The sequence below is a fragment of the Myotis nattereri genome, assembly GCF_964212035.1.
Source record: "Myotis nattereri genome assembly, chromosome: 20".
Lineage (NCBI taxonomy): Eukaryota > Metazoa > Chordata > Mammalia > Chiroptera > Vespertilionidae > Myotis > Myotis nattereri.
This window is the reverse complement of record NC_138096.1, coordinates 5,432,489-5,457,890: the sequence shown is the minus strand read 5'-3', so window position 1 is coordinate 5,457,890 and position 25,402 is coordinate 5,432,489. Positions and strand designations below refer to the sequence as shown.

Below are 25,402 nucleotides of genomic sequence, written 5' to 3'. Positions count from 1 at the left end.
CGGTCAGTTGTGGGGTCAGGGTGGGCTTGAAAAGCAGAAAAACCATAAAACAGCCTCTTCTGACCTGACCTCAGAGGGGGGAGGGGAGGCTACTTATAAAGCTGCCCAAACCAGACCTCTCTCCCCAACAGGCTCCCCACGGTGGGCGGAGCCCGTGCTGGTTACAAACCCATATTGTTAGGGATTTTTAATGTGAAGACTTCTCCCCCAGAGATACTTTTAAATACATTTTTATTGATTTCAGAGAGGAAAGGAGAGGGAGAGAGAGAGATAGAAACATCAATGATGAGAGAGACTCATGGATCGGCGGCCTCCTGCACGCCCCACCCTGGGGATTGAGCCCGGAACCCGGGCATGTGCCCTTGATGGGAATTGAACCTGGGACCTTTCAGTGCACAGGCCGACACTCTATCCACTGAGCCAAACCGTCTAGGGCTCCCCTGGAGATTTTACCTTGCCGATGCCCTGAGTGAAACTGCAGGAGGCTCGAAATTATAGGACTGAGGATGCTTAAAGCAGGCCTCCTCCAGGTCACAGGTCGATTCCCGGTCAGGGCACAGGCCCGGGTTGCGGGCTGGATCCCCAGTGCGGGGCGTGCAGGTGGCAGCCGATCCATGATGCTCTCCCAACATTGATGTTTCTATCTCTCTTCCTCTCCCTTCCTCTCTGAAATCAATAAAAATATATTTTATTAAAAACAAAACCAGGTCTCCTCCAAACCCGAGGGCCTGGCGACCACCCAGCCTTCCAGCCGGCCCTGTCCTTGGGCCGCAGCCCCTGGTTTCTGCAGCGGCTCCTCCACCTGGTGCAGCCTGGCCTCCCGGAGCCACAGCGCAGCTGCCCTGAGCTTTGGGGTGGCCCCCCATACCTCCGCTCCCCTCCCCTCCCCTCCCCTCAGCCCCAGGCAGCTTCTCCACAGCCCCTGCTCTGGGCTGGCCCTGGAGGTTTGCTCTCTGGCCGGGATGGCTCTGTGTGACCGCGGACTCCTGGACGCCAGCCCAGGCCTGCTGAGGGGGCTTGGCCGGGGCACCGTGAGAATCGGGCTGGGAGAGCTTCTCCCACCTCAGGTCTGGAAGGAGGGGAGGGGAGAGCAGGGCAATAGCAGGCCTGTGGGGACAGGACGACCCGCCACACCACGAGTGTTACAGGTCCACACTCCAGGTGTGTCCGATGGCGCCTCGGCTTCCTGGTCGGCTGTGAGGAGAGGAAAGAAAGTGATCAGGAAATCACAACGGAAAAGGCATTTCCCCGAGGTCCTCCCTGAGCTTTCCCTGAACTCTGGGGAGTCAGAACAAAGGAAGAGAGAGGGCTTCTCTCTAAATGCTCTGAATAGAAGCACATTACATGCAAATTACGTTTACTATCCAACCCTCTTCAGCGGACAAAATTTCCCTCTAGTTTCTGTTGCTTCTCCGCCTCCCTGTCCTGCATAAAACCCGTGTATGTCTTTCCCAAGAGCTTCAATACTTCGATTACGTTCGCTTTCAAGAACCCTGACATGGCCCTGGCTGGTTTGGCCCAGTGGATAGAGCGTCGTCGGCCTGTGGACTGAAGGGTCCCGGGTTCAACTCCGGTCAAGGGCACATGCCCGGGTTGCAGGATCGATCCCCAGGAGGGGATGTGCAGGAGGCAGCCAATCAATGATTCTCTCTCATCATTGATGTTTCTCTCTCTCCCTCTTCCTTCCTCTTTGAAACCAGTAAAAATATATTTTAAACAAAAAAGAACCGTGACGTAGCAGGCAGGAGACCAGGTGCTACTTCTGCATTTTGCTAAGTCTCAGATAGATTTCACTTCCTTCCCTACAATTCTTTTTTTTCCTTAAGGTTTTTGTATTGATTGAGAGAGAGAGAGAGAGAGAGAGAGAGAGAGAGAGAGAGAGAGAAACATTGATGTGAGAGCAAAACATCATTGGGCTGCCTCCTGAATGTCTCCCACTGGGGATCGAGTCAGAAACCTGGGCAGGTGCCCTGACCTGGAATTGAACCAGGACCTCCTGGTTCATAGGTCGATGCTCAACCACTGAGCCACACCAGCTGGGCTCTCCTGACAGCATATCTGCAATCGCCTCTCTGCCCCTGACCCCAGCGCTCCTGACCTCACATGACTTCTTTGGCCTTTCTCTAGGACCACCCTGTTCTAGATGGAAAATTCTTTAAAAAAAACACACAAATATATATGTACACACACACGCACGCACACACACACACACACACATTGAGTGGCCAGATTATGACCACCCCATCAGTACTTCATTGACACTTTCAAAAATACTGAATACTGAAAACTTCCTAAGCAAATACTCTCAAGGTTTTATTATTATTTGCATAACTAATTCACTTCATTGTACTGATGGGGTGGTCATAATAATCTGGCCGGTCATAATATTCTGGCCACTCAGTGTGTGTGTGTGTGTGTGTGTGTATGTGTATATATATATATATTGATTTCAGAAATGAAGGGAGTGGGAGAGAGAGAGAAACATCAACAATAAGAGAGAATCATGCATCGGCTGCCTCCTGCGCGCCCCACACTGGGGATCGAGCCCGCAACCCGGGTGGGCATGTGCCCTGACCGGGAATCGAACCGTGACCTCCTGGTTCATAGGTCGATGCTCAGCCACTGAGTCACGCCAGCCGGGCTAGACGGCAAAGTCTTAAAGGCCCGGGTTGAATCATGTTTTCTCGGCTGCAGGCACCGAGCTCATCTTTGTGGAGTCCAGGAGGGAGCATCAGCGGAGGTGGGCGGAGGGATGGACAGTGAGGGTCATTGCCCTGCTCTCTAATCTCCAGGGCTCGGGGAGGAAAGATTTGCACGTTCCGAGAGGTAATTGGGAAGGCGGGCTGAGCAAACAAAATACATAACAATGAGCGCACAGGCATCTGAAAATCGGTAGGATTAGCTCTCTCCTGCTGGGACGGATCCTCTTCGCACAAACCTAAGCCCTTTATCAACACAGCTCCTCGCCGCGGCAGCTGTCGGGAGAGGAAACGAGCTTATGCTGTCCCGTCCGCTCAGGTGAGAAGCTGCTGGCACGTTCGATCCCCTCCCTGCAGGCCCATTAGGGAACGTGACACTCCAGCCACCGCGCAGCCCCTACACCTCCTGCAGACACTTTCTGCTTCCCTCTGCGATGCAACTGTAAGCTGTCCTGGGAGCATTTGGCCTGCCTCTGGGTCTCTGGGCTCTCCCAGAGGTTCCTGGGGGGAGTGTGTGTGTGTGGGTGTGTGTGTGTGTGGGTGTGTGTGTGTGTGTGTTCTAAGACCAACTATTGCACACAATCCAATAGCAAAGAAGGGTTTATGAAGAAAAGCCAGTCTCCCAGGCCGTCCTGTCCCACTCTCTAACCGCGGCTTCTGATGGCTTACCTCCCAAACCATGAGCAACAGCAGGCTTAGGTCACTTGCCTTTCATCTGAAAGGGCGAGGGCTATGCCCTCTATCTTGCCCTGGATCCTCCATGTTGGGGCAGAGGCAGAGGAGTGCCTTCTTCCCGGAGGTCCAGGCCCCTGCTAGCCACGCCCGGGAACAAGACCCAACTTGGCGCCTGGCCAATTGGAGGGCCTACAGTCAGCTCCCCTCCCCTCACTATTAAAAGCCCTGATTTTCTCGTGAGTAGCACTCGGTTTCCGGTCGCTGCGTCGACTGGATGCCCGGGTCGGGTTAGCTAACTCAATAAAGGACCTTCTGCTTTTGCACCGGACTGGCTCCCTGGCGTGGTTTCTTGGGGATCTTGAATTCTGGGCATAACATCATCCTCCTCTCAAATTTTTTTTAAAATATATTTTATTGATTTTTTACAGAGAGGAAGGGAGAGGGATAGAGAGTTAGAAACATCAATGAGAGAGAAACATCGATCAGCTGCCTCCTGCACACTCCCTACTGGGGATGTGCCCACAACCCAGGTACATGCCCTTGACCAGAATCGAACCTGGGACCCTTGAGTCCGCAGGCCGACGCTCTATCCACTGAGCCAAACCGGTTTCGGCCTCCTCTCAAATTTTTAATAAACGCATGGCTCACTTTACTCCTTTTTCTCACGTCTGCAAATTTAAACAAGAGGCTAGAACCTCTATTTCTGGTGCCTCGAGCTTTAGGTGGTATTCATTCAGGAAACGAGTAACCGACATATGCAAGACGGTGACACTGCCACGGTCCCCACCTTCTCCCTCACCCTTGTCCCCCCACCCCCCCATCAGCTGCTCGCTGCCTTCTGCTTTGTCAACGTCCGTAACCTTAACATTCCGCCTAGCTCTTTGTTTCTAAGTTGATTTTAAATGCTAAACACCAATAAATGACATTTATGTTACCATCTATAATAATAAAAGCGCAATATGCTAATTAGACTGGAAGGCCGAACAGGAACACCGGAACGACCTTCCAGAGAACCTCCTGGTTTTTATGGGTCAAGAACCCAGGAGCTAATGACCATGAGGTACCATCTCACACCTGTCAGAATGGCGGCCATCAACAGATCAACAAACGCCGAAAGGTGGCGGGTTAGACTCCCAGCCAGGGTACGTTCCCAGGCTGTGGGTTTGAACCCCGTTCAGGGTATGTAGGGGAGGCGATCAGTCAATGTTTCTCTCTCTCCCTCTTTCCCTTCCTCTCTCTAAAATCAAGTTAAAAAACACATCCTCAGATGAGAACTAAAAGAATTGCTAGGAAGCAAGGGAGGGCGCAGGCTGTCAGCATCACCTCCCGCGGTCGATGTGAGGAGTAACCTTCGGTCCAGCTAAATGTCAGGAGGGTCTGGACACCAGGAAGAAAGGAGAAAACCAGGTTCCTGACCACCGCGGTCAGGCCCTCCCCAGGCCACGTGCACCTTCGAACAGGAGTGTTTTTATAAATGAGCATTTAGGACAAGTGAGCAAGTGACATTCAGGCCACACCACCCTGACGAGCTGACAGCCCAGTTCAGCCGGCCTGAACGCATCTGAACTGAGCCCCTCGTGGCAGAGCCAGGCGCGTGTCCCTGAAGCCCCTTCCAGTGAGAGGACACAGATGGCAGACAAGCCATCAGGAAGCCAGATAACGGGAAGGAAGGAAACTGGGCAATGAGCGAGGGTGCCTGGGAGGCCTCAGGGAGGAGGCCACAGTCTGGGATGAGAGTGACCTGGCCTGGAAGGTGGCCCCAGGCAGAGGAAGCGGCGAGTGTGGGGCTGAGACAGGGCTTGGTCAGGAAGCAGTCAGCGGTGGCTGGAGTGCAGAGGGTGGGGCCTGGGGAGGGGGGGGGGTCCCAGGCCACCTTAAGGCTCTGACTCTGAGAGCCAGGGGAAGCCACTGAGGAGTGTTAAGCAAAAAAGGAAATTGGTCTGATTTGCATTTTAAAAGCTAATCCTTATGGATAAGCAGAACACGGTATACACATGCAATATTCATTCAGCCTTAAAACAGACGGAAATTCGGACACAGGCCACGACACGGATGCACCTTGAAGACGTGAAGCCAGTCACAGGAGGACACGTGCTGTATGATTCCCCTTCCATGAGGTCCCTGGAGCGGGCAAATTCAGGGACAGGGAGCAGAATGGTGGTTACAGGGGCTGGAGGAGGGGAGTGCGGGGTTAGTGTGTCACTGGGGCTAGAGTTTCAGTTTGGGAAGATGAGAAAGTTCTGGAGATGGAGGGAGGTCCTGTTTGCACAAGTGTGAATGCACTTAACCGCAGTCAAAAGTACTTAAAATAGAACCTTTTACGTTATGTCTATTTTAGCGCAGTAAAGTATGGTTACAAGATGATTGTGCCTGCTGTGTGGGGGATGGGGGGCAGGGCTGGGGCCCAAGGGGAAAAGCAGAAAAAAGAAAAAAGAGGGGGAGCAGAGAGAGGGTGGAGGCCACAGTACTTGGTTCGAGGCCACAGTAGTGGGCGGCCTGTGAGAGGGACGGGAGGCCTGACTGCGCAGCGGCCGTGGGGGTGGGCGAAGTGGGCAGGCTTGCTGTCCAGGTCACTAGGACTGGCGATGGCGTGGATCAGAGGTCAATGCTGGTGACCTACTGAATGAGTGACAGTAGCTGGACACAGAACGGAGCCACTAGGAAGCATTTCCAGAAAGCGTTGTGCTCGCTTGGTGTTTACTATGTTTGCATTTCCAGAACTGTCTTGAAGGCTGCTGTCTTCAACACGCTATCTGTCACTGGTTCAACAACAAGATTAAAAAACCCTCATGCAAGTCTCCAAGCGCAGCCCGCATCAGGCTGCAGGCGCCCCGGGCCTCCGACCCCCGCTCCCGGAGACTCAAATGCCAAAGGAAACAAGAGCAAACGCTTAGAAGAGTTGTTTGCTGAGAAGGAATTCATTGTATGGACGATGCTGCAAGCCTCTATCAGCGGTTCTCAACCTGTGGGTCACGACCCCTTTGGGGGTCGAACGACCCTTTCACAGGGGTCGCCTAAGACCATGGGAAAACACATCTATAATTACATACTGTTTTTGTGATTCATCACTATGCCTTAATGATGTTCAATTTGTAACAATGAAAATACATCCTGCATATCAGATATTGACATGACAATTCACAACAGTAGCAACATTACAGTTATGAAGTAGCAACGAAAATAATGTTATGGTTGCGGGTCCCCACAACGTGAGGAACTGGATTAAAGGGTCGAGGCATTAGGAAGGTTGAGAACCGCTGCTCTAAATGATTTATTCACGCCTGGCAGAGCGAAGAGCTGGAGCGAAATATGAGAACGCAAGAATCAGAAAGGCTAGAAGCTGGTCAAGTTCAGGCCAGCTACACCCCACCATCTGTCCGCCACTTACCCTGGAGGAGGGGGGCGAGGGGCGGTCACGGGCTCGCAGGCAGGGACCCACCTTCCGAGCAGCGGCCCACGGGAGCCCGCCCGGCTCCTGCTCACGTCTGCTAGCGCCCAGCACCCCCTACTGGCAGCAGGGAGAGTCCTCCTTTCCTCCCAGAAACTGGTAGCGTTTTTTGAGGGTTGGCAGGTGGTGAGCAACAGAATCTCTTTCCGACAGAATTCTACTCGTGCTGCCCTTTAATTGCTCTCAGCTTTCATTTTGTTAAATGCTCAGTCCCAGTCATTTTCCTCAACAACCTTCATCTGGGGGGTACTTCTTTTTTTAAATGTATTTTTGTATTGATTTCAGAAGGGAGAGATAGAAACATCAACGATGAGACAGAATCATAGACCGGCTGCCTCCTGTACGCCCCCTACTGCGGATCGGGCCCGCAACCCGGGCATGTGCCCTTCATCAGATTCGAACCCGGGACCCATCAGTCCCCAGGCCGACGCTCTAACCGCTGAGCCAGACCGGGGAGGGCTGGGGGGCACTTTTAACCCTGAAAATCCACTATCAGGGGCTGGATCAAGTTGGTAACCTGAGCACATCTATTTCACTCCCTCTCGCAAACTCCCAGTGGAGTCAGAAGCGAAGAAACGTCACGAGGAACCTCAGTATCAGCACCAGCAGCCGGGACGGAGAAAGGCTGACACTCAGATCCAAGTGTCAGCACGTGACATGGACCCGCAGCAGCAGCCCACGAACACCCCGGCGCGTGGACCCGTGAGCGCCGGCCCGACAGCCACGCGGGAGGATGGCGAGGTGGCCCGTCTCTGTGCGGCGTGACCCTCCCTGCTCCCAGCCTTTCATGTTACGGGAAAGGAGCACTTACAGAACTGCAGTCTTCTCACTTTGCCAGTCAAGGTCAAGGAGGCAGGGCACAGCAGGAGAGGGCAACCGGAAGGGCCTGGCGGTGCCAATGAGGGAAGGGGCGCTGGCCCGGCCACAGCAGCCACAGGAAAATGCGATGGGCGTTCTGCCCGACTCCCACAGTGAAGGAACCTCTGATCTGGCCAAGCAAACCTCCCGCAATCTGAACGCTCCCCTTCCCTCTCCGAGCGCGGTCTTTAAGACCTGCACAGCCCGGGGCGTGGCTCAGTGGGGGAGGGTCGACCTATGAACCAGGAGGTCACGGTTCAAATCCTGATGAGGGCACATGCCCGGGGTTTCGGGGCTCGATTCCCAGTGGGGGGCTTGCAGGAGGCATCGGATCAGTGATTCTCTCTTATCCTTGATGTTTCTCTCCCTCTCCCTATGAAATCAGTAAAAACATATTTTAAAAAAGTGCAGACAGCCACGTAATTTGAAGAAAGCTGTTCTCAAATGCCCAGGCTACCTGGCTGAACCTCCCTTGAAACTACACTGTAGCAGACTCTTCCTCCCCAACCTCCCCCCCCATTTCTGCCCACTCCCCTTGTCTTCTGCACTGACCCCAATAAACCCCTCGTCCACCTAATTCCACCCTAGGCCTCCATTCACGCACATTCGGACATCCTTCAAAAAGGAGTAATTGTCATCAATTTGAGGGATCACAAGATATACCACGTCCTTAAAACATACACACACTGAGTTTCAAGGGAACACATCTATGAAAACAGAAGCAAGCCCTGGCTGGTTTGGCTCAGTGGATAGCGCATTGGCCTGCAGAGTTGGGGGAGGGGGGTCCCAGGTTCAATTCCAGTGGAGGGCACATGCCTGGGTTGCGGGCTCGAACCCTGGTAGGGGGCGTGCAGGAGGCAGCCAATCAATGATTCTCATCATTGATGTTTCTGTCTCTCTCTGAAATCAATAAAAATATATTTAAAAAAAAAAACAGAAGCAAGCAGGAAGAGGGACTCATCTGAGAGTGAGAAAGGTGTTTTTGTTGTTAAAATACGTTTTTATTGATTTTAGAGAGAGAGGAAGGAGAGGGAGAGAGATAGAAACACAGATGAGAGAGACAGACATAGATCAGCTGCCTCTTGCATGCCCCCTGTTGGTGATCAAGCCCACAACTGGGGCGTGTGCCCTGGTCAGGAATCAAACCTGGGACCTCTGTTCATGGGTCGACACTCAACCACAGAGCTACACAGGCCTGTTGAGAAAGGTTTTGTTTTTTTTTAAGGGAAAAACCTAACTACTGAACTGACAGACACAAGAGGAGAGGCAAACAGCAAACTGGATACAACAGAAAATGAGGTTCCATGAGAACCGGGCAGAGAATAAAAGTAATAATCAATTAAGTAACAGGAAAACGATAGTTTAAAATAAAAGGCTAGTCTTCAGACCTCAAAAGGATCTCCCAATAGGAAGAAATATTAAGGAAGAGACCAGACCCAGAAATAACCTGGGGACATTTGTTTTTTTTCAATCCTCACCCAAGGATATTTTTCCATTGATTTTTAGAGAGCCTGGAAGAGAGAGGGAAAGAGAAACACTGATGTGAGAGAAACACATCGACTGGTTGCCTCCTGCATGTACCCTGACCAGGGCCTGGGCCGGGGAAAAGCCTGCAACAGAGGTACGTGCCCTTGACGGGAATCGAACCCAGGACCCTTCAGTCCGCAGGCTGACGCTCTATCACTGAGCCAAACCGGCTAGGGTTCTTGGTGACCTTTTTAATTTGAAGGACAAAGGGAAAATACTGAAGTGTCTAAGGAGGAAAACTCCCATTTTATACACTAAAAAAAAGAAACTCAAAATGGGCATAAAGCTTTTCTTCCACAAAACCACATGCCAGAAAACACCAAATGTCTATTGTTTAAGGAAAATACAAGGTATTGCATATGCGTAGGCAACAGAAAGTCACTGTCAGATATGTGAGGGTTCAGGAAGTGTATCCATTTTTGAAAAAAAAAAGACCCCCCCCAATAAATTTAAAAATATTTTTTTAAAAAATACACACACACACAGCCGAAACCGGTTTGGCTCAGTGGATAGAGCGTCAGCCTGCGGACTGAGGGGTCCCAGGTTCGATTCCGGTCAGGGGCATGTACCTGGGTTGTGGGCACTTCCCCAGGGGGGGATGTGTAGGAGGCGGCTGATCGATGTTTCTCTCTCATCCATGTTTCTAACTCTCTCTCTCTCTCCCTTTCTCTCTGTAAAAAATCAATAAAATATATTTAAAAAAAAAATACACACACACACAAAAAAGAAAGAGCCCTGGCTGGTGTGGTTCAGTGGTTGGGCACTAAAAGGTTACCAGTTCAATTCCCAGTCAGGGCACATGCCCAGGTTTCGAGTTCGATCCCTGGTAGGGAGCATGGAAGAGACTGCCCATCTCACATCTGTGTTTCTCTCGCGCTCGCTCTCTCTCTCCCTCCCTCCCAACCTCCCCCTCTTCCTCTATAAAAATCAATAAAAAAACAAAGAGACCACTGTAATACCAGGAGAAGACAAAAAAAATAAAAACAAGGAAAGGACTGTCCAGACCATGTCGCAGAATGCTATTTGGGCCGAAATAAAAACTTAAAACATTACAGACAAGGGAGTGGAGGGGAGCTCAGGCATAGTTCCAATGAACAGAAACCAAGAAAAACGAAGAACAATATCTTCACGCGGTTGTTACTATCATCATGAAACAAGGCAAGTGTCCGAAGCATTACTAAAAGATCACAATGAGGAAAAAATACAGTTCTTCTTGCAACTTGAGCCTTTTCCACGCATCTACGGTCAAATGCAGTTTGTACCACCCTCGGAAAGATTAAGCCAAATGTTGAGCGTATGTATTTCACTCACTCTTACAAACTCCCACCTGCCCCCACTGAATCTAGTGGCCAATTTCAACAAAATTTGGGATCACAGAAAATGTTTTTCCTTTTGCTAAGACTTTAAGCCCCGTGATCTCTTTGAATAGCCACGTGACTTCTTAAAGAACTATTACCATCCAGCTTTGCCAGGACTTTTCATTGACTTGCTATTGTCTATGTGATAACCATACTTAAACAGAAGACCCTGCTAATACTGTGAAAGAATTATGGTATGATTTCACCCTTTCAGGAAATCATTTAAAAACTCAGATGAAAAAAAACAAAACAAAAAAACCTCAGGTGAAAAGACAGTTACCACTGTGACCTCTACAGACGCCTACAAATCTGACAACTTGGGTCAAATGGATAAATTCCTTGAAAACATAACTTACCAGAAATCGGAATAGTCATATGTTTATTAAATTAAATTTGTTATTAAAAACCCTCCCCACAGAGTCAGGCTCGGAGGGTTTCACCCATTAATTCTATGAATGCCATAATGGGAAAGCGGGCGATGAGAACTGGCTCATGAAAAAGCCAGCTTTAGCGTCAACAGGAATAACGGCCAAGAGTCAGCGCTGTGCGGGTTGTAAGTGCTAGACCGGAAGGAACCAGGACATCAGCTCGGGGAGTCACTTCTTCTTCCCTTTCAGGGGCCTGGCGAACAGCGCGGGGTCGATCTGCTCCTGGGCCAGGCCCCTGACGGAGAAGAGCCGGGCGGCCCGCTCCTGGAGGGTGCCCCCGCACTTCAGCCCCCGGGCCATCAGTTCGCACTTGAGCTTCTCCAGACCCAGCGACTCCATTTCTGCCACGGAGCTGAAGGCCAGCAAATCCACAGATCCCTGACCCACAGCCTGCGCGGAGAGTAACACAACGGAGAGAACACTTACAACAGGCTCCTTTCATCAAATCCAAAATACCATCCACCTTAACATGGCTTCCGACTGAATGTATTACTAAGAAAGAATACACAACAATTATGCTATAATTTGGGATATACATCCAACTTCAGATTAAAATGTGAAAACCATAGAATTAATGAAAGGACACCACCTAGTGGCAAAAAAAAATACAAATTCTGGAGCTAAAAAAAGTCTAAGGATTTTTAGGGGGACAGGGCCAGCGTCACCACCATCAATCTGTCCTTCACGTGTGATTATGGAACGAGCCTACCCACTAAGCAGCTGATGGGAAAAGCACCTTCATTTCACTGACTCACTGAAAGGATTGTGACGGTTCAGAAAGTGTTTCCATTTTTGAAAAAAAAGACACCCCCCAAAAATAAAAAAAAATAATAAAAAAATACACAAAAAACAGAAAGAACCCTGACTGGTGTGGCTCAGTGGTTGGGCACTGTCCTTCTGGACAGTCCGTGGAGAGTGAACGGACTTGGCTTTAGACACGACCCCAATTACTTACTGTGCTTCCTGCCTGGCTGTCCCCCCGTTTGGTGCTGGGAATGCTCTCCCCGTCTTCTCCAGGTGCTGCCCTGGCCGCTTGCGCCCCATCAGTGACTTCTGTCTCTTTCTCCTGACTCAGTCCGGCCCCGGCTGCTGCTGCTTCCCTGGGTCCTGGGCTCTCGGCCTCCTTTTCCTCCAGGGCTGCCTCTGTTTCCGCGGCCGCCTTCCCTTCCACACGCTCCTGGGCAGATGTGTCCCCCAGCGGGGCGCACAGGTCGTCTGAGATACCGTTCCCAGGGCCAGCCCCAGGGCTCGGAAGTTCTGGTGAGCTACAGTCTGTGCTCCGTGCTCCTGCCCTCTGAGGCCTCCTGGGAGCCCCGCCTGCCCTCTCCACTCCAGCACTGTCACTGCTCGGCACAGGCGAGCTCATTCCCGAGGTGCCAGGGGCTTCGTCACTGTCGTCATCGGAGCTGTCAGAGCCGGACCCCTCCACCGTCTCCAGTCCTTCCATGCCCAGCCTGTCAGAAACCACAGAAAGGTTCACCGCCATGTACAGCGGCCGCTTGAAAGGGGCTGCGGTTTGTGCAGGGATCAGACTCTGGCTGAATAAAAATATCTAACCTGAGATGGACAGTATTAAAACATTGCACCAGTGATGGGAGTTGGCCAGGGGTGGGGGGGAGGGGAGGGGAATTACCTGCAAAGGGGCAGGCACATGGGGAATTTTTAGGGTGATGGGAAGATTCTGTGTCTTGTTTTCGGTGGTGGTTACATGGCTGTATTTTTTTAAATTACTAGAACTGTTCCACGAAAAAAGGTTAATTTTACTGAGTGTAAATTATACCTCAATAAACCCGATTAGAAGAAACACACAATGCCTTTTCTCCCCAAAAGCATTTCACTCCCATTTCAGAAAGAACACGTAACATTCTCTGCTGGACTCAGAGTTACATGGTCTTTGGTTAATGATTATCTTTCTGTCCCTAAGGGCAGGCCTACAAGGAAGCCAGATCCATTTGGACTTATCTAGAACATGGCCCAAGGGAACTGGGCTGGAAACCGAAGGACCAGCTGGGGAGGGCGGGAGAGCTAGCAGAACAAAGGATAAGGAAAGTCCTGTTGTGCTCTTGACCCGTGAGCGCCAGGGTGGTGAAGAGAGGTCTGGCAAAGGGACCCAAGGCCTCGATCATGACCTTGAAAAACCCCAGAAAAAAACCAGAGCCACCTGCCAAGCACAGCTCTGGCATTTCCATTGGGGACGCTGGAAAGTTAACCCTGTCCACACCAAATAGTCATTCAGGTCTAAAGCAATGTGTGTGATCTCTCATGGCCGGAAACATCTTGTCCTTGGGGTTCTATGAATGGCGCTCACAGCAGAAACCATCAGGGGTGTGCACAATGTGAGAATCACTGAACTCTGGAGGTCGAAGCACGCGGGAAAATGCCGGAGCTGCCGTCGGACGTCACTTAGAGATGTGTTTACCCCAGACAGACACGGAGGCCACGGCCCACGGCAGTCCTCAAAGCTCCATTTGGAACGAAAATGAAACTCACTTACCAAAAGCATTTCCTTTTCGGGGCACCGGATCCTCCGTCTGCTTCTGGTTTGTGAGGCCGTTTCCGAGTCTCCCCCATTTCTGCTGACACCACCTTGCTGGAGGAAGCCTGCATACCTGGCCAGAAATGTTAACCCTGTGAGTGCCAACCAACAGGAACTATGCTAAAATTGCCAAGGCATTTCTGCTGACTTTACAGCAGGTTAGAAAAAAAATTATAAATCTCAAGTAAATGAAGTTACATATTCAAAAACTTAAGAAAACCTTTACTACACTGACATATTAAGAAATAGCATCATCACTAATAAAAGCAGACTTAGAACTGGACGCCATTTCGAAGCTTTGATAGCGCTCCCGGCACTTTTGGCGAAAGACAGGAGGAGCGCGAGCGCGGTCCCTGGCACCCTAGGGGTTAACAGCTCGGTGTCTACTCTCCGGACTATGTCTAATGAAAGACTCCAAGTAATCCAGATTGCAAAAAGAGCTGCCATCTAGAGCTCTAGATTTAAATTCCGTAAGATGTCATATTCAAGATGGTGAAAACAAGATTAACCTCAAATTTACACCGACGTAAAGCGGGAAGCCTTCTGGACCTGGAGCCAGCATTTTAAAGCACCAATGACCAACTTGTCCACTCTGAGGCCGACAGGGTGAGGCCACGCCCTCCCCACGCCTAATCATTTGCATGCATTTGTCTTTCCCTTGTTGTGTCAGAACCTTTTGGAAAGATTCCTTCTTATTCAATTGTACCCACAATTGCCCTAGCATAATGCTCTGGATTCTAATACAAGTTTATGGCAATCATTCTCACTAAAAACCACTAAAAAAAAAAAATCTGACCTAAAACTGGAAGCAAATATGTTCAGCTCTCAGCACCTCCTAAAGACTTAACTTATCCCGATGAAGCACAAAGACTGTTCTTAACTGGGGCCCACGGAGTCAGGCATTAAGGATACCAAACGTTATGTGGGCTTGAGGTCTTTTTTTCTTTTTTTTCTCTGTAAGATACACTGTGGTCAATATTGAGGGGAGAGGTCGCATAGCTTTCATCAGATCTCAGAGGTCCGGCCCTAGCCGATTTGGCTAAGTGGGTATAGCACTGGCCCATGGACTGAAGGGTCCCGGGTTCAACTGCGGTCAAGGGCAAGTAAGTTGGTTGCAGGCTCTATCCCGGCCCTAACTGGGGCCCCGAGCGGGAGGCAACCAGTTGATGTTTCTATTTCACCCCCTCCCTTCCACTCTCTAAAAATCAATGGAGCCCTAGCCAGTTTGGCTCAGTGGATACAGCATTGGCCCTCGGACTGAAGGGTCCCGAATTCGATTCTGGTCAAGGGCATGTACCTTGGTTGCAAGCTTGATCCCCAGTAGGGGTTGTACAGGAGGCTGTACAACAGCTGATCAATGTTTCTCTCTCATCAATGTTTCTAACTCTCTATCCCTCTCCCTTCCTCTCTGTAAAAATCAATAAAAACATTTTTTTTAAAAATCAATGGGAAAAAAAAGAAAAATGAGAAAGAAAAGAAAAAAATCAATGGAAAAATATCCTTGGATGAGGATTAACAACAACATCAACAGAGAGCTTCTCAAAGGTCTGTGACCCCAAAACACTGAAGAACCTCTTTGCGTGCAGCGGGACAGTCAGGAACAGCTGGCCTCAGGGCGCCTACTGCCCACACCAAGGAAGCTCCCCCTCACCTTTGAGGACGGAATCCTCCAGGCGCTCGGCCATCTCGTGGCACTGCTGCTGGTAGTCGGGGTTGGCGAAGCAGTGCCGGGGCTCCGCCAGCTTCCGCTGCAGCCGTTCCAGGCGCCTCTGCTCCTTCCCAGCTTCGCGCTCAGCCTGCTGCTTCACCCACTCAGCCATCCTGCGGGGGGAGAACGAGATGCCACCGAATGGCTGTCTTCTGTGCATTTCCTCCCCCCAGCAAAGTGACGCACTCTTGCTCAGACTGTGCCGTTCCCTCAGGAAGGTGTGCCACGCTTACTCCCAGCATACTGCCATGGACTTAACCGAGACCTAGAGATAACTATTAAATTATGGAAAAGGTGCCCTAGCTGGTTTGGCTCACTGGATAGAGCGTCAGCCTGTGGACTGAAGAGTCCCAGGTTCGATTCCGGTCAAGGGCATGTACCTTGGTTGTGGGCACATCCCCAGTGGGGGGTGTGCAGGAGGCAGCTGATCGATGCTTCTCTCTCATCGATGTTTCTAACTCTCTATCCCTCTCCCTTCCTCTCTGTAAAAATTCAATAAAATATATTTTTAAAAAAATTATGGAAAAGGTAACATCTGATAACAATAAATCAGAACACAAGTTTATATTTCTGATATGCATGGCGCATGTATCATCACCACTGATAGACAGGTCTGTTTCTTTAAAAAAACAAAAGCAGCCTGACTGGTGTGGCTCAGTGGTTGAGCATCGACCCATGAACCAGGAGGTCACAGTTCGATTCCCAGTCAGGGCACGTGCCAGGGTTGCGGGCTCGCCCCCCAGGAGGCAGCCGATCAATGGTTCCCTCTCATCATTGATGTTTCTATCTTTTTCTCCCTCTCACTTCCTCTCTGAGATCAATACAAATGTATTTTAGAAAAACAAACACCAACGGCCTCTTACGCTTTTTCGTGATTGACATCTCGTAGTCTCCTCCCACTGAGGTCCCGGCAAGCTTCTCGATTGGTTGTCTTCTCAATCTGCGCACCGAGGGCTCGGAGCATAGACCCGAAGCCTGAGCAGAGATATGTGGGGAGAGCGGGTTACAGAGCATTCAGGAGGGGAAGTCCTGACCTCATGGACACAGTGATGCAGCACAAGATCAAAGGTGATCTCTGCTTTCTTTCTCTCTTTTTTTAAAAAAATATATTTTATTGACTTTTTACAGAGGGGAAGGGAGAGGGATAGAGAGTTAGAAACATCGATCAGCTGCCTCCTGCACACTCCCCACTGGGGATGTGCCCGCAACCAAGGTACATGCCCTTGACTGGAATCGAACCCGGGACCCTTGAGTCCACAGGCTGACGCTCTATCCACTGAGCCAAACCGGTTAGGGCTATTTTTCTCTTTTAATAAAGGAAATGGACACCAAGATTCGAACCCAGGGAACAAAGGTAAAAGTGAACTTGATTCAACCTCATGCCTTCCCTGCTTCCTCTTCTATTTCTGAAATACTGTACCTGCACCACTGAGATATTGTAAAGGCCTGTACCCAGTGCCAAAAAAACACAAGATTCCCCGATGAGGAACTTTAAAAAGCATCGGGTGAGATTTTATAGTGAGTGTAAAAGGAAAGGCAATTTGAAGGTGTCACTGGCTGATAGCACACACTTCATTCTTACTGCCACAATTCCAAACAGCAGGATGATTATAATCTGAGATGTCCGCTCTCTAAAAATCACGGTAGATTTTGAGAAAGCTTAGGGATTGCATCATAGTGCATCAGGAGAAAGACTAAAAACTGTATATATTTAGTTTTTGCTCATCTAGTTTCTTCTCTTTTCTTAGATGTGTTAATACCACCGGGACCTTAATCTCCCCCAACACATAAGCAGTTGTGTTTCATAAAATAACTTAAGACCTCCCTTGGAAATACAGTAATGAGACCAAATCTTCCTAAAAGCGGATTTGGATGTTTTACACGCTTCCTTTAGTAGACTGGACAGAAGGAGGGCCATCTCCCTCCATCCATCTTCCCGAGAGCTTCAGCGCCTCGGTTGCCTAGGAGCTACCCAGCCGGAGACGGTGGGAACTATATCACACAGCATCTCCCTCAAAAAAAGCAACAGAGAAGACATTCGAAACCAGGGAAGTAAAGGATTTCATAAGGCAAAACGTAAGGCTGGCACGCATAGGGACCAAGGAGTCTCTTCATTTAAGGCATCTGCAGAGGTGACACAGCTCGTCAAGCAGGCGACACCCATGTCCTACCTCCTTTTCCACCACGAAGTCTGGGCTCCAAACTATAAACAGCTCCATGCTGCACTGTGTCACCGGCGTCAGCCAGCGCGCCGTTGCATTTCACGAAGAAGCATTCCACGGGGACACCCTGGAGACAAACGGGGCTGTTAAAAATGCTGTTCATGGCCAAAACCGGTTTGACTCAGTGGACAGAGCGTCAGCCTGCGGACTGAAGGGTCCCAGGTTCGATTCCGGTCAAGGGCATGTACCTGGGTGGCAGGCACATCCCCAGTGGGGAGATGTGCAGGAGGCAGCTGATCGATGTTTCTCTCTCATCGATGTTTCTAACTCTCTATCCCTCTCCCTTCCTCTCTGTGGAAAATCAATAAAATGTATTTTTTAAAAAAATGCTGTTCACGAGACAATACAAGTTCTTTGCAGGAAGGGTCTTAGCTTGTTGTCTTTTTACCACTCCAGTGAGAAGCAGGCAGTGTGTTCAATGAATACTTGTTTAATTGAACATGAAAAATAAATAAATAAAACCAGTAAAAGAAAAAAAATCACTTCATATGATGTATTCTGCATACAATTTTTTTCCTGATACCTAATCACGACATAAAGAAGAAGCTTTTGTCTTTTGGGTGAAAATAAAATCACGAGTGGCCCCCAAGTGTAAAAGTGAAAATGCGCATCCCGAAGAGTGTAGGTAAAAGGACAAGAAGAGGGGAAGGAAGGAGACATACAAGCTTCAGCGGTTTTAGGGCCAACTGGCAGCCAGCGCTTGTCTGTCCTGCTGGCATCCCTCTGAATTACAGCCAATCACGGCAGAAGCCCAAGCGCCTCCAGAGCCACTCTGCATGTTCTCAGAGCAAGTGATGAAAGGAAATTCTAAAAACTGTAAGTCTTTCCGAGCCAGTGTTTGATGCTGTAAACTTAAGACAATAGAGAAGTGTTCCCCCTCTCCCTTCCTCTCTGAAATAAATTTTTTTTTTAAATGACGGGCCCTAAGAACCCAAGAATCCATACCCTCAACAGACACGTGTATTTGGCTATCCCAACCTGTGAGTGACCAGGTGAATCCATTCCCCTCCCCGACCATCCTTTGGCCTGGGTCGGGATAGGATATACTTCCCCTCTAGGTTGTTCATTGGAATGTTTGATCTGTGGACAGAATGTGACTATATCCAACAATCACAGAATGAATGTAGCAAAATGAGCCTCAAAAGTCATCCGGTCCATGCCCTAACCGGATTGGCTCAGAGGATAGAGTGTCGGCCTGCGGACTGAAAGGTCCCAGGTTCGATTCCGGTCAAGGGCATGTACCTTGGTTGCAGGCACATCCCCAGTAGGGAGTGTGCAGGAGGCAGCTGATCGATGTTTCTCTCTCAACGATGTTTCTAACTCTCTATCCTTCTCCCTCCTCTCTGTAAAAATTCAATAAAATATATATTTTTTAAAAAAAGTCATCCGGTCCAAATGCCCCATTTAGGAATGAAAATACGGAATCCCAAAGTGTTTCCCGTTAGTCCGGACTGAGGGCTGGACTAGGCGTCGTGCGCGGAGTTTTCCCCTCTTCTGTGGGGTGACAACAGCACCACCACCACTACAAAAAGCAAAGGGAGGCCTCAGCATCAGCTTGAAGCACCTTAAAACTGAGGAACCCTCAGCCTTAAAAAACCGAAAGCCCCAAAGAACCAACACCCCACCAGCGGTTCTCAACCTGTGGGTCGCGAACAATGAAAGTACATCCTGCATATGAGATATTTACATTACGATTCATAACAGTAGCAACATTACAGTTATGAGGTAGCAACGAAAATAATGTTATGGTTGGGGGGGTCCACACAACATGAGGAACTTATTAAAGGGTCGCGGCATTAGGAAGGTTGAGAACCACTGCTCCAGACAGACCCTCTAGCCTCCCACCCGCTCCCCTGTCCGGCTCCTTCCCCCTCCTTCCGGGAACCGCGAGCCTCACCTGGTCTTGGCAATGGCGGTGGATAAGGTCTTGGACCGAGCACGCGGCCGAGACATCCCGCACCGCCCTGCACCCAACGCCGGGGCCGCGAATCCACACCAGCGCCACCGCCTCCGCCATTTCACCCAGTCCCGGAAGCAAAGGCTCCCCGGCCTTTGCGACGCAACTGGCCCGGGCGCCTCTTGATGACGTCCCCTATCCGCCCGGCGCCCCGCCCCTCAGGTCTTCCGTTCGCTCCGCCCCTCCCCTGGGGCAGGTCACGTGATCCCCGGCCGCCAAGCCCAGCTGGCAGCGGGAGGGGAACAGGAAGAGCCTGGCGGAGGCCGATAGCGCGCGGAGCGCCCGGGCGAGGCGTTGCTAGGGGCGGTTGCTAGGGCGGGGCTCCAGGGACCCGGTATAAAAGGCTGGCGCGGGGTTAGGTTTCCAGGCGCTGGCTGTCAGCGATAAGGCGGTAACGGAGCACCGCCCCGAGCGCGGGCCTTGGCCCTGGTCCTCACATCTGTGCGGTTATTTTTGGGTCGCGGGGAAGCGTGGCCTGGGGAGGCACTGCTCCTGGGGCGGGAGGGGAAAGGCTGCGTTCCCGGAAACGGTTTTGGGGGGGCTGCTTCCTCGGCCCCGGGGAGCTCCCCCTACCCGAGGGCGGGGGAAGGAAACGACCTCCGGAGGTCTCCAAACAACGGCCCCCGCGTGGTTTGCCCTCCCGGCTGACCACGCCTCCTCTTCCTTTGCAGAAGCTGCCAGCCCCTCGCTGTCGGCCAGCCTCGCTCCGTTTATTCTTATTTCCGCCTGTTCGCGCTCTGCGTTATCGCCGCTTCGGCTCTGTTTCCAAAATATTTCACAGCGAGGGCCCCTGCGCCACCCCCGCCACCCCCACCCGGTGCCAGGCAGTGGCGGGAGAGGCGCTTCCGGCAACGATGCTCGCAAAACCCCGCCGTAACGTTTACCCGGCACCATGGAAACGCATCCGCGCAGCTCTGCACGGCGTAGCGTGAAGGCTCTGGGAATCTGGAGTCCCTTAATATTTAATATGCCGAGGTTAGGGTGTTTCTAAAATCGTGAGCAATTAAAAAAAAACACTGGAGTGAAGATAGGAGGGCGATCGGGAGGTATCTGTGCCCGCTGAACACAAATGGCCTGGCGCGCAGACGCGAATGCTCTGCTAAGATACGTGGCCAAAGGAAACTGGGTGCCAAGGGGAAAGCAACAAAGAAACGGAGAAATCCTTCATGGCGGCGGCACGTGCAGAAATTGAATTCAGAGGCCTGTGAAGTTAGTCTGTTGTCTTTATTGCACTGAACACAGGAAGGAGCATGGGAGAGAAAGGGCCTCATTGTGCATCGCTAACGTTGTATCCAGTCCTTGCAAAAACCTGACATCTGCATGAAGTCGTTTGCTTTTTATCTCTTGGGTGCATTTAAATTCTTATTGTTTAAAAAGAAACAAATATTGAATAGGCATTTGCCATTGAAAATGTGGAATAACTACTGTTGTTAACTTTTCAGAGACACGCATTTCCTGAGCAATATAATATAGCATCTGTTTTTTAAAAAATATATATTTGTATTGATTTCAGAAAGGAAGGGAGAGGGAAAGAGAAACATCCATGATGAGAGAGAATCATAGATCGGCTGCCTCCTGCATGCCCCCTACTGGGGATTGAGCTCGCAACTCAGGCATGTGCCCTTGACCAGAATCGAACCCGGGACCCTTCAGTCTGCAGGCCGATGCTCTATCTACTGAGCCAAACCAGCTAGGGCTATATAGCATCTGTTGCTAAACCTTCCCTTAAATAAGCACATAACTCCGTGATATACACAAAGTAGACATTAAATAGATGTTAGATATCTGATGAATTACTGAAGTCTAATTATTTCCAATAGACATCTGAAGACATTTCTTTTGCACTGATAAAACCCTTTCTCTCCTAAGGAAGCAAAATTCAACCTGGATCGGTCATTCAATTCATTTAAATAATGAGGAAATTGAGGGACTGACAATGAGGGCTATGGCCAAGAACACCAGTCACATCAATGGAAAAAAATCTAGAAAGACGGCTGATTAGCTGGGCGGCTGAGAGTTTGTGGTGGTGTCCAGTAGACGGTGTTATGTGGCCAGGCTGGTCAGTGGCTATGGAAAAACGGAGGCAGCTGCTGACACCTTCCCCACCTCATAGTGTCAGGGAGGGAAGGGACAGGAAGACACATACCTGTAGGCTTGTAACAACTAAGTGGGAAGTGGGTGGGGCCAGTTCCCGTATTAACAAAACAGTGTAGCCCTGGCCAGTTTGGCTCAGTGGATAGAGCGTTGGCCAGCAGGCTGAAGGGTCCCCGGTTCGATTCTGACCAGGGGCACATGCCCGGGTTGCCAACTCGATCCCCCCCAGTGGGGGATGTGCAGGAGGCAGCCAATCCGTGGTTCTCATCATTCTATCTCCCTTTCTCTCTGAAATAAAAAATATATATGTAAAATAATAATAAAAAAAAACAGTGTAACTATGCTCCTAGGTTTATTTCCAGTAAACCACACTGGCTTTGTTCTTACTCATCTTCTCCAAAAGCTTGACTAGCTGTATATTTGCTTTTTTTTATTTTAAAATAAATATTTTTATTGATTTCAGAGAGGAAGGGAGAGGGAGAGAGAGAAACATCAATGATGAGAGAGAATCATTGATCAGCTGCCTCCTGCACGCCCCCTACTGGGGATCTAGCCCACACCCTGGGCATGTGCCCTTGACCAGAATCGAACCCAGGACCCTTCAGTCCACAGGCTGATGCTCTATCCACTGAGTCAAAGCAGCGAGGGCTACATTTGCTTTTTTTAAAAATATATTTTTTATTGATTTCAGAGAGGACAAGAGAGATAGAAACATCAATAATGACAGAGCCCTGGCTGGTTTGGCTCAGTGGATAGAGCGTTGGTCTGCGAACTGAAAGGTCCCGGGTTCAATTCCGGTCAAGGGCACATGCCCGGGTTGTGGGCTCGATCCCCAGCGGGGGACTTGCAGGAGGCAGCCCATCCATGATTCTCTCTCATCATGGATGCTTCTATCTCTCTCTCCCTCTTCCTTCCTCTCTGAAATCAATACAAATATTTTTTTTTTTTTAAATGAGAGTATGTCGGGCTGGCTGTGCATTTGCTGTCTGAGGCCTGGTTGAGCTGGCGCGGGAAGGACCCCGTGCGAGCCTCCTGAGGCAATGTGGGGTCATTGTTCACCGCCAGGAAATGACAGCGCAGTATTGATGTGGCAACCCGTGACAGGGGCTCCGTGGAGTCCACATGTCACGCTGGTCTGCCAGGACAGGAAGCAGAGCTCTGCACGCTGGCCATTTCCATAAACGACAGCAAAGCTTCCCAACTAGTGAGTGCAGGCTGTCTCCGTGTGTGACAAGCTCGGTGCACATCTGTGCTTTCAGCCATGTTGGTGCTCCCAGGAGGTTGTTAATGTCGCCTTTATGACAAAAGACGACAGTGAGGGAGGACCTCTCCCGGGCCACCAAAACTGCCATACACTCCCAAACCGGCCAGTGTCACCCCCTAGGGGGCTCCAGCCCCAGGAACGAGGAGGTCAGCCCCTCGGATGGAAAAACAGCTTCAGGATGAGAGCTGTGTAGTCCACACTGGGTGGTGGACAGCGTGGGAGGTGGAGCCTACAAGGACGGAGAGGTTTGGCTGCCAGAGAAGGCGCAGCTCCACCCTCCTTCCTTTATTGGACAAAAGAAAATAAGACACGTCAAGGATGAGGTGGAGTTGAGATGGAGAAGAGGTTTGTGTGCAGCACAGACCCTAGGAGGAAGCCTGAAAGCGGAGGAGATAGGGGCAGAGATAAAATGCGGGGCCCACAGTCGATGCTGAACATAGAAGCCCACCTCTTTGTCGTCGTATCGGCAAGAAGCAAGGATCTCCACTCAGCGTGGACTTCCGTCAAGCAATGCCATCGCTTCTGATCGCCCGGATCGTCCCTCCTTGCCATGATCACGACAACACGGGTTCCCAGAGGTGTCCTGGTGATCGTCAGTCCTACACCACCATGAGATGATGTCGTCACGTCGAAAACTTGTCATTTTTTTTTTTTTCTCAGAAAAGCAATTCAATGAGCTAAGAAATAAAATCCCAAAAAAACTTTTCATTTCTGTCTTGCCCTTCCCTGCATCAGAGCCATACAACAAACCAGGAAGAGCACCTGCCTGCCAGAAATGTAGGACCTCAGTGCTGGAACTTTCTTCAACATGGAAATTTGATTTCTCTCCCTGGTTAATGGAAATCCATAATCCTTCATGAATTCTGCATAGCCAAGCCTTCCGAAGGGGGGCTTTCTTGCTAGAGAAAGGATAGGTCTTTGGGTTGTTGTTTTTTTCTCCTTTAATTTGTTGATATTAAAATCTGTCCACTGTGCTTAGGGTTTTCCAGAGAAACAGAGCCAACAGTTTATATACAGGATGGGGCAAAAGTAGGTTTATAGTTGTCAGTACACAAAACATCGTTTATTCTTGTATTATGATTTATTAATATTATGTTATTTTCCATATAAACAACTGTAAACCTACTTTTGTCCCACCCCATATATATTGTATTATATATTATCCTATATAATAGAAGGGTAATATGCAAATCGACCAAATGGTGGAATGACCAGTCACTATGACATGCACTGACCACCAGGGGCCAGATGCTCAATGCAGGAGCTTCCCCCTGGTGGTCAGTGTGCTCCCACAGGGGGCGCACCCCTCAGCCACAAGCCAGGCTGATGGCTGGCAAAGCACAGCAGTGGTGGAAGGAGCCTCTCCTGCCCCTCCCCCCCCCCCCCGCCCCAGCAGTGCTAAGGATGTCCGACTGATGGTGGGGGAGTGGGCCCTAAGCCATCAGTTGGACATTCCCCCAAGGGCTTCTGGACTGCTAAAGGGCACAGGCTGGGCTGAGGGGACCCTCCTCCCCCTGAGTGCACGGATGTTGTGCACCAGGCCTCTAGTATTTATTATATATATGGAAAAAGAGAGAGAGATTTATTATAAGGAATTGGCTCACTCCTCACACGATTATGGAGCCTGACAAGTCCCAAGATCTGCAGGGTGAGTTGCAAGCTAAAGATCCAGGAGAGATGATGAGCAGTTCTAGTCTGGAGGCCGGCGAGCTCAAGAGTTGGGAATTCCCCCTTCTTGGGAGGAAGTCGGCCTTTTTGTTCGATGCAGGTCTTCAACTGATTGGCTGAGGCCCACCCATACTAGGGAGGGCAACCTGCTTTATGCGGGTCTACCAACTCAAGTGCTAACCTCATCCAGAAACACAGGAACAACCAGAATAATGTTAGATCAAATATCTGGGCACCTCCTGGCCCCGTCAAGTTGACACATAAAGTTAACCGTCACATCCACTAACCGAGGTTATCTTTGATAAAGAAATAACCTTCACTATTTTATTTCGTTTCACTTTTACAACCAAAGAGGAAACATTATTTGGTGAATAGAGAGAGACTGAATACCAGGAAACTCACGTGGCTGCTTTAGGCATGTGCCTCTGAATGGCTGAAGAGCAACACCCCAACTGTTGCTAGAATTTAGCTTTTCACGACATGGTGTGGTCCCCGTTCGTAACTGTAAAAATTTGTTGGAGTAAAAGGTGTGTGCTTTCTCAGTTAAAATGTCAGAAGTCACTGGGCACCTGAATTAGGACTTTGGTCTGAATAAGTTAACTAACTTTAACAACTCCACTGTCTAGCTAACTCACCTACCTAGAACACATCATTTTTTTCGCCCACCTGAGGATACGCATGCCCCAAAGTCTCTACACAGCTAACATTCGTGCATTTTTTTCTCATAGAACCCTAGGCTCTTCTTCTTCTTCTTTAAATTATTCTAACAAGTCTGCTTAACAGCCTACAGAAAATTGGTAAATTAATCTGAAGTAAATCCTATATAATAAAAGGGTAATACGCAAATTGACCGAATGGCGGAACGACCAGTCTCTATGACGCACACTGACCACCAGGGGGCAGACGCTTGATGCAGGAGCTGCCCCCTGGGGGTCAGTACACTCCCACAGGGGGAGCGCT

General features: G+C 50.0%; 1 protein-coding gene across 2 annotated transcripts; it reads right to left on the bottom strand.

Moving 5' to 3' along the window:
* Nucleotides 1-668: 668 nt before the first annotated feature.
* On the bottom strand, nucleotides 669-19,601 carry SDE2 (SDE2 telomere maintenance homolog). 2 transcript variants are annotated; one of them, XM_081114346.1, is made up of 7 exons: nucleotides 19,357-19,483; nucleotides 17,409-17,526; nucleotides 16,101-16,212; nucleotides 15,181-15,350; nucleotides 13,488-13,602; nucleotides 11,949-12,447; nucleotides 669-1,194 (listed from the first exon to the last, which is right to left on the bottom strand). In XM_081114346.1, the coding sequence occupies exons 1-7, from the start codon at nucleotides 19,474-19,476 to the stop codon at nucleotides 895-897; spliced, it is 1,434 nt and encodes a 477-aa protein (XP_080970472.1). In that variant the 5' UTR covers nucleotides 19,477-19,483; the 3' UTR covers nucleotides 669-894. The 2 variants fall into 2 exon arrangements, with proteins under 2 accessions (XP_080970472.1, XP_080970473.1); XM_081114347.1 differs by lacking the exon at nucleotides 669-1,194 and adding an exon at nucleotides 10,928-11,383 and having other exon boundaries at nucleotides 19,357-19,601.
* Between the last annotated feature and the right edge of the window lie 5,801 nt (nucleotides 19,602-25,402).

What these genes read in the sequence shown, in the direction of transcription:
- SDE2 (XM_081114346.1), bottom strand. Translation starts at nt 19,476, where the DNA reads ATGGCGGAGGCGGTGGCGCTGGTGTGGATTCGCGGCCCCGGCGTTGGG. An exon ending in ACTTCGTGGTGGAAAAGGAG is followed by an intron (nt 16,213 to 17,408) that starts GTAGGACATGGG and finishes ATCTCTGCTCAG; the next exon opens with GCTTCGGGTCTATGCTCCGA. An exon ending in GATGTCAATCACGAAAAAGC is followed by an intron (nt 15,351 to 16,100) that starts GTAAGAGGCCGT and finishes CTCCCCCCGCAG; the next exon opens with GATGGCTGAGTGGGTGAAGC.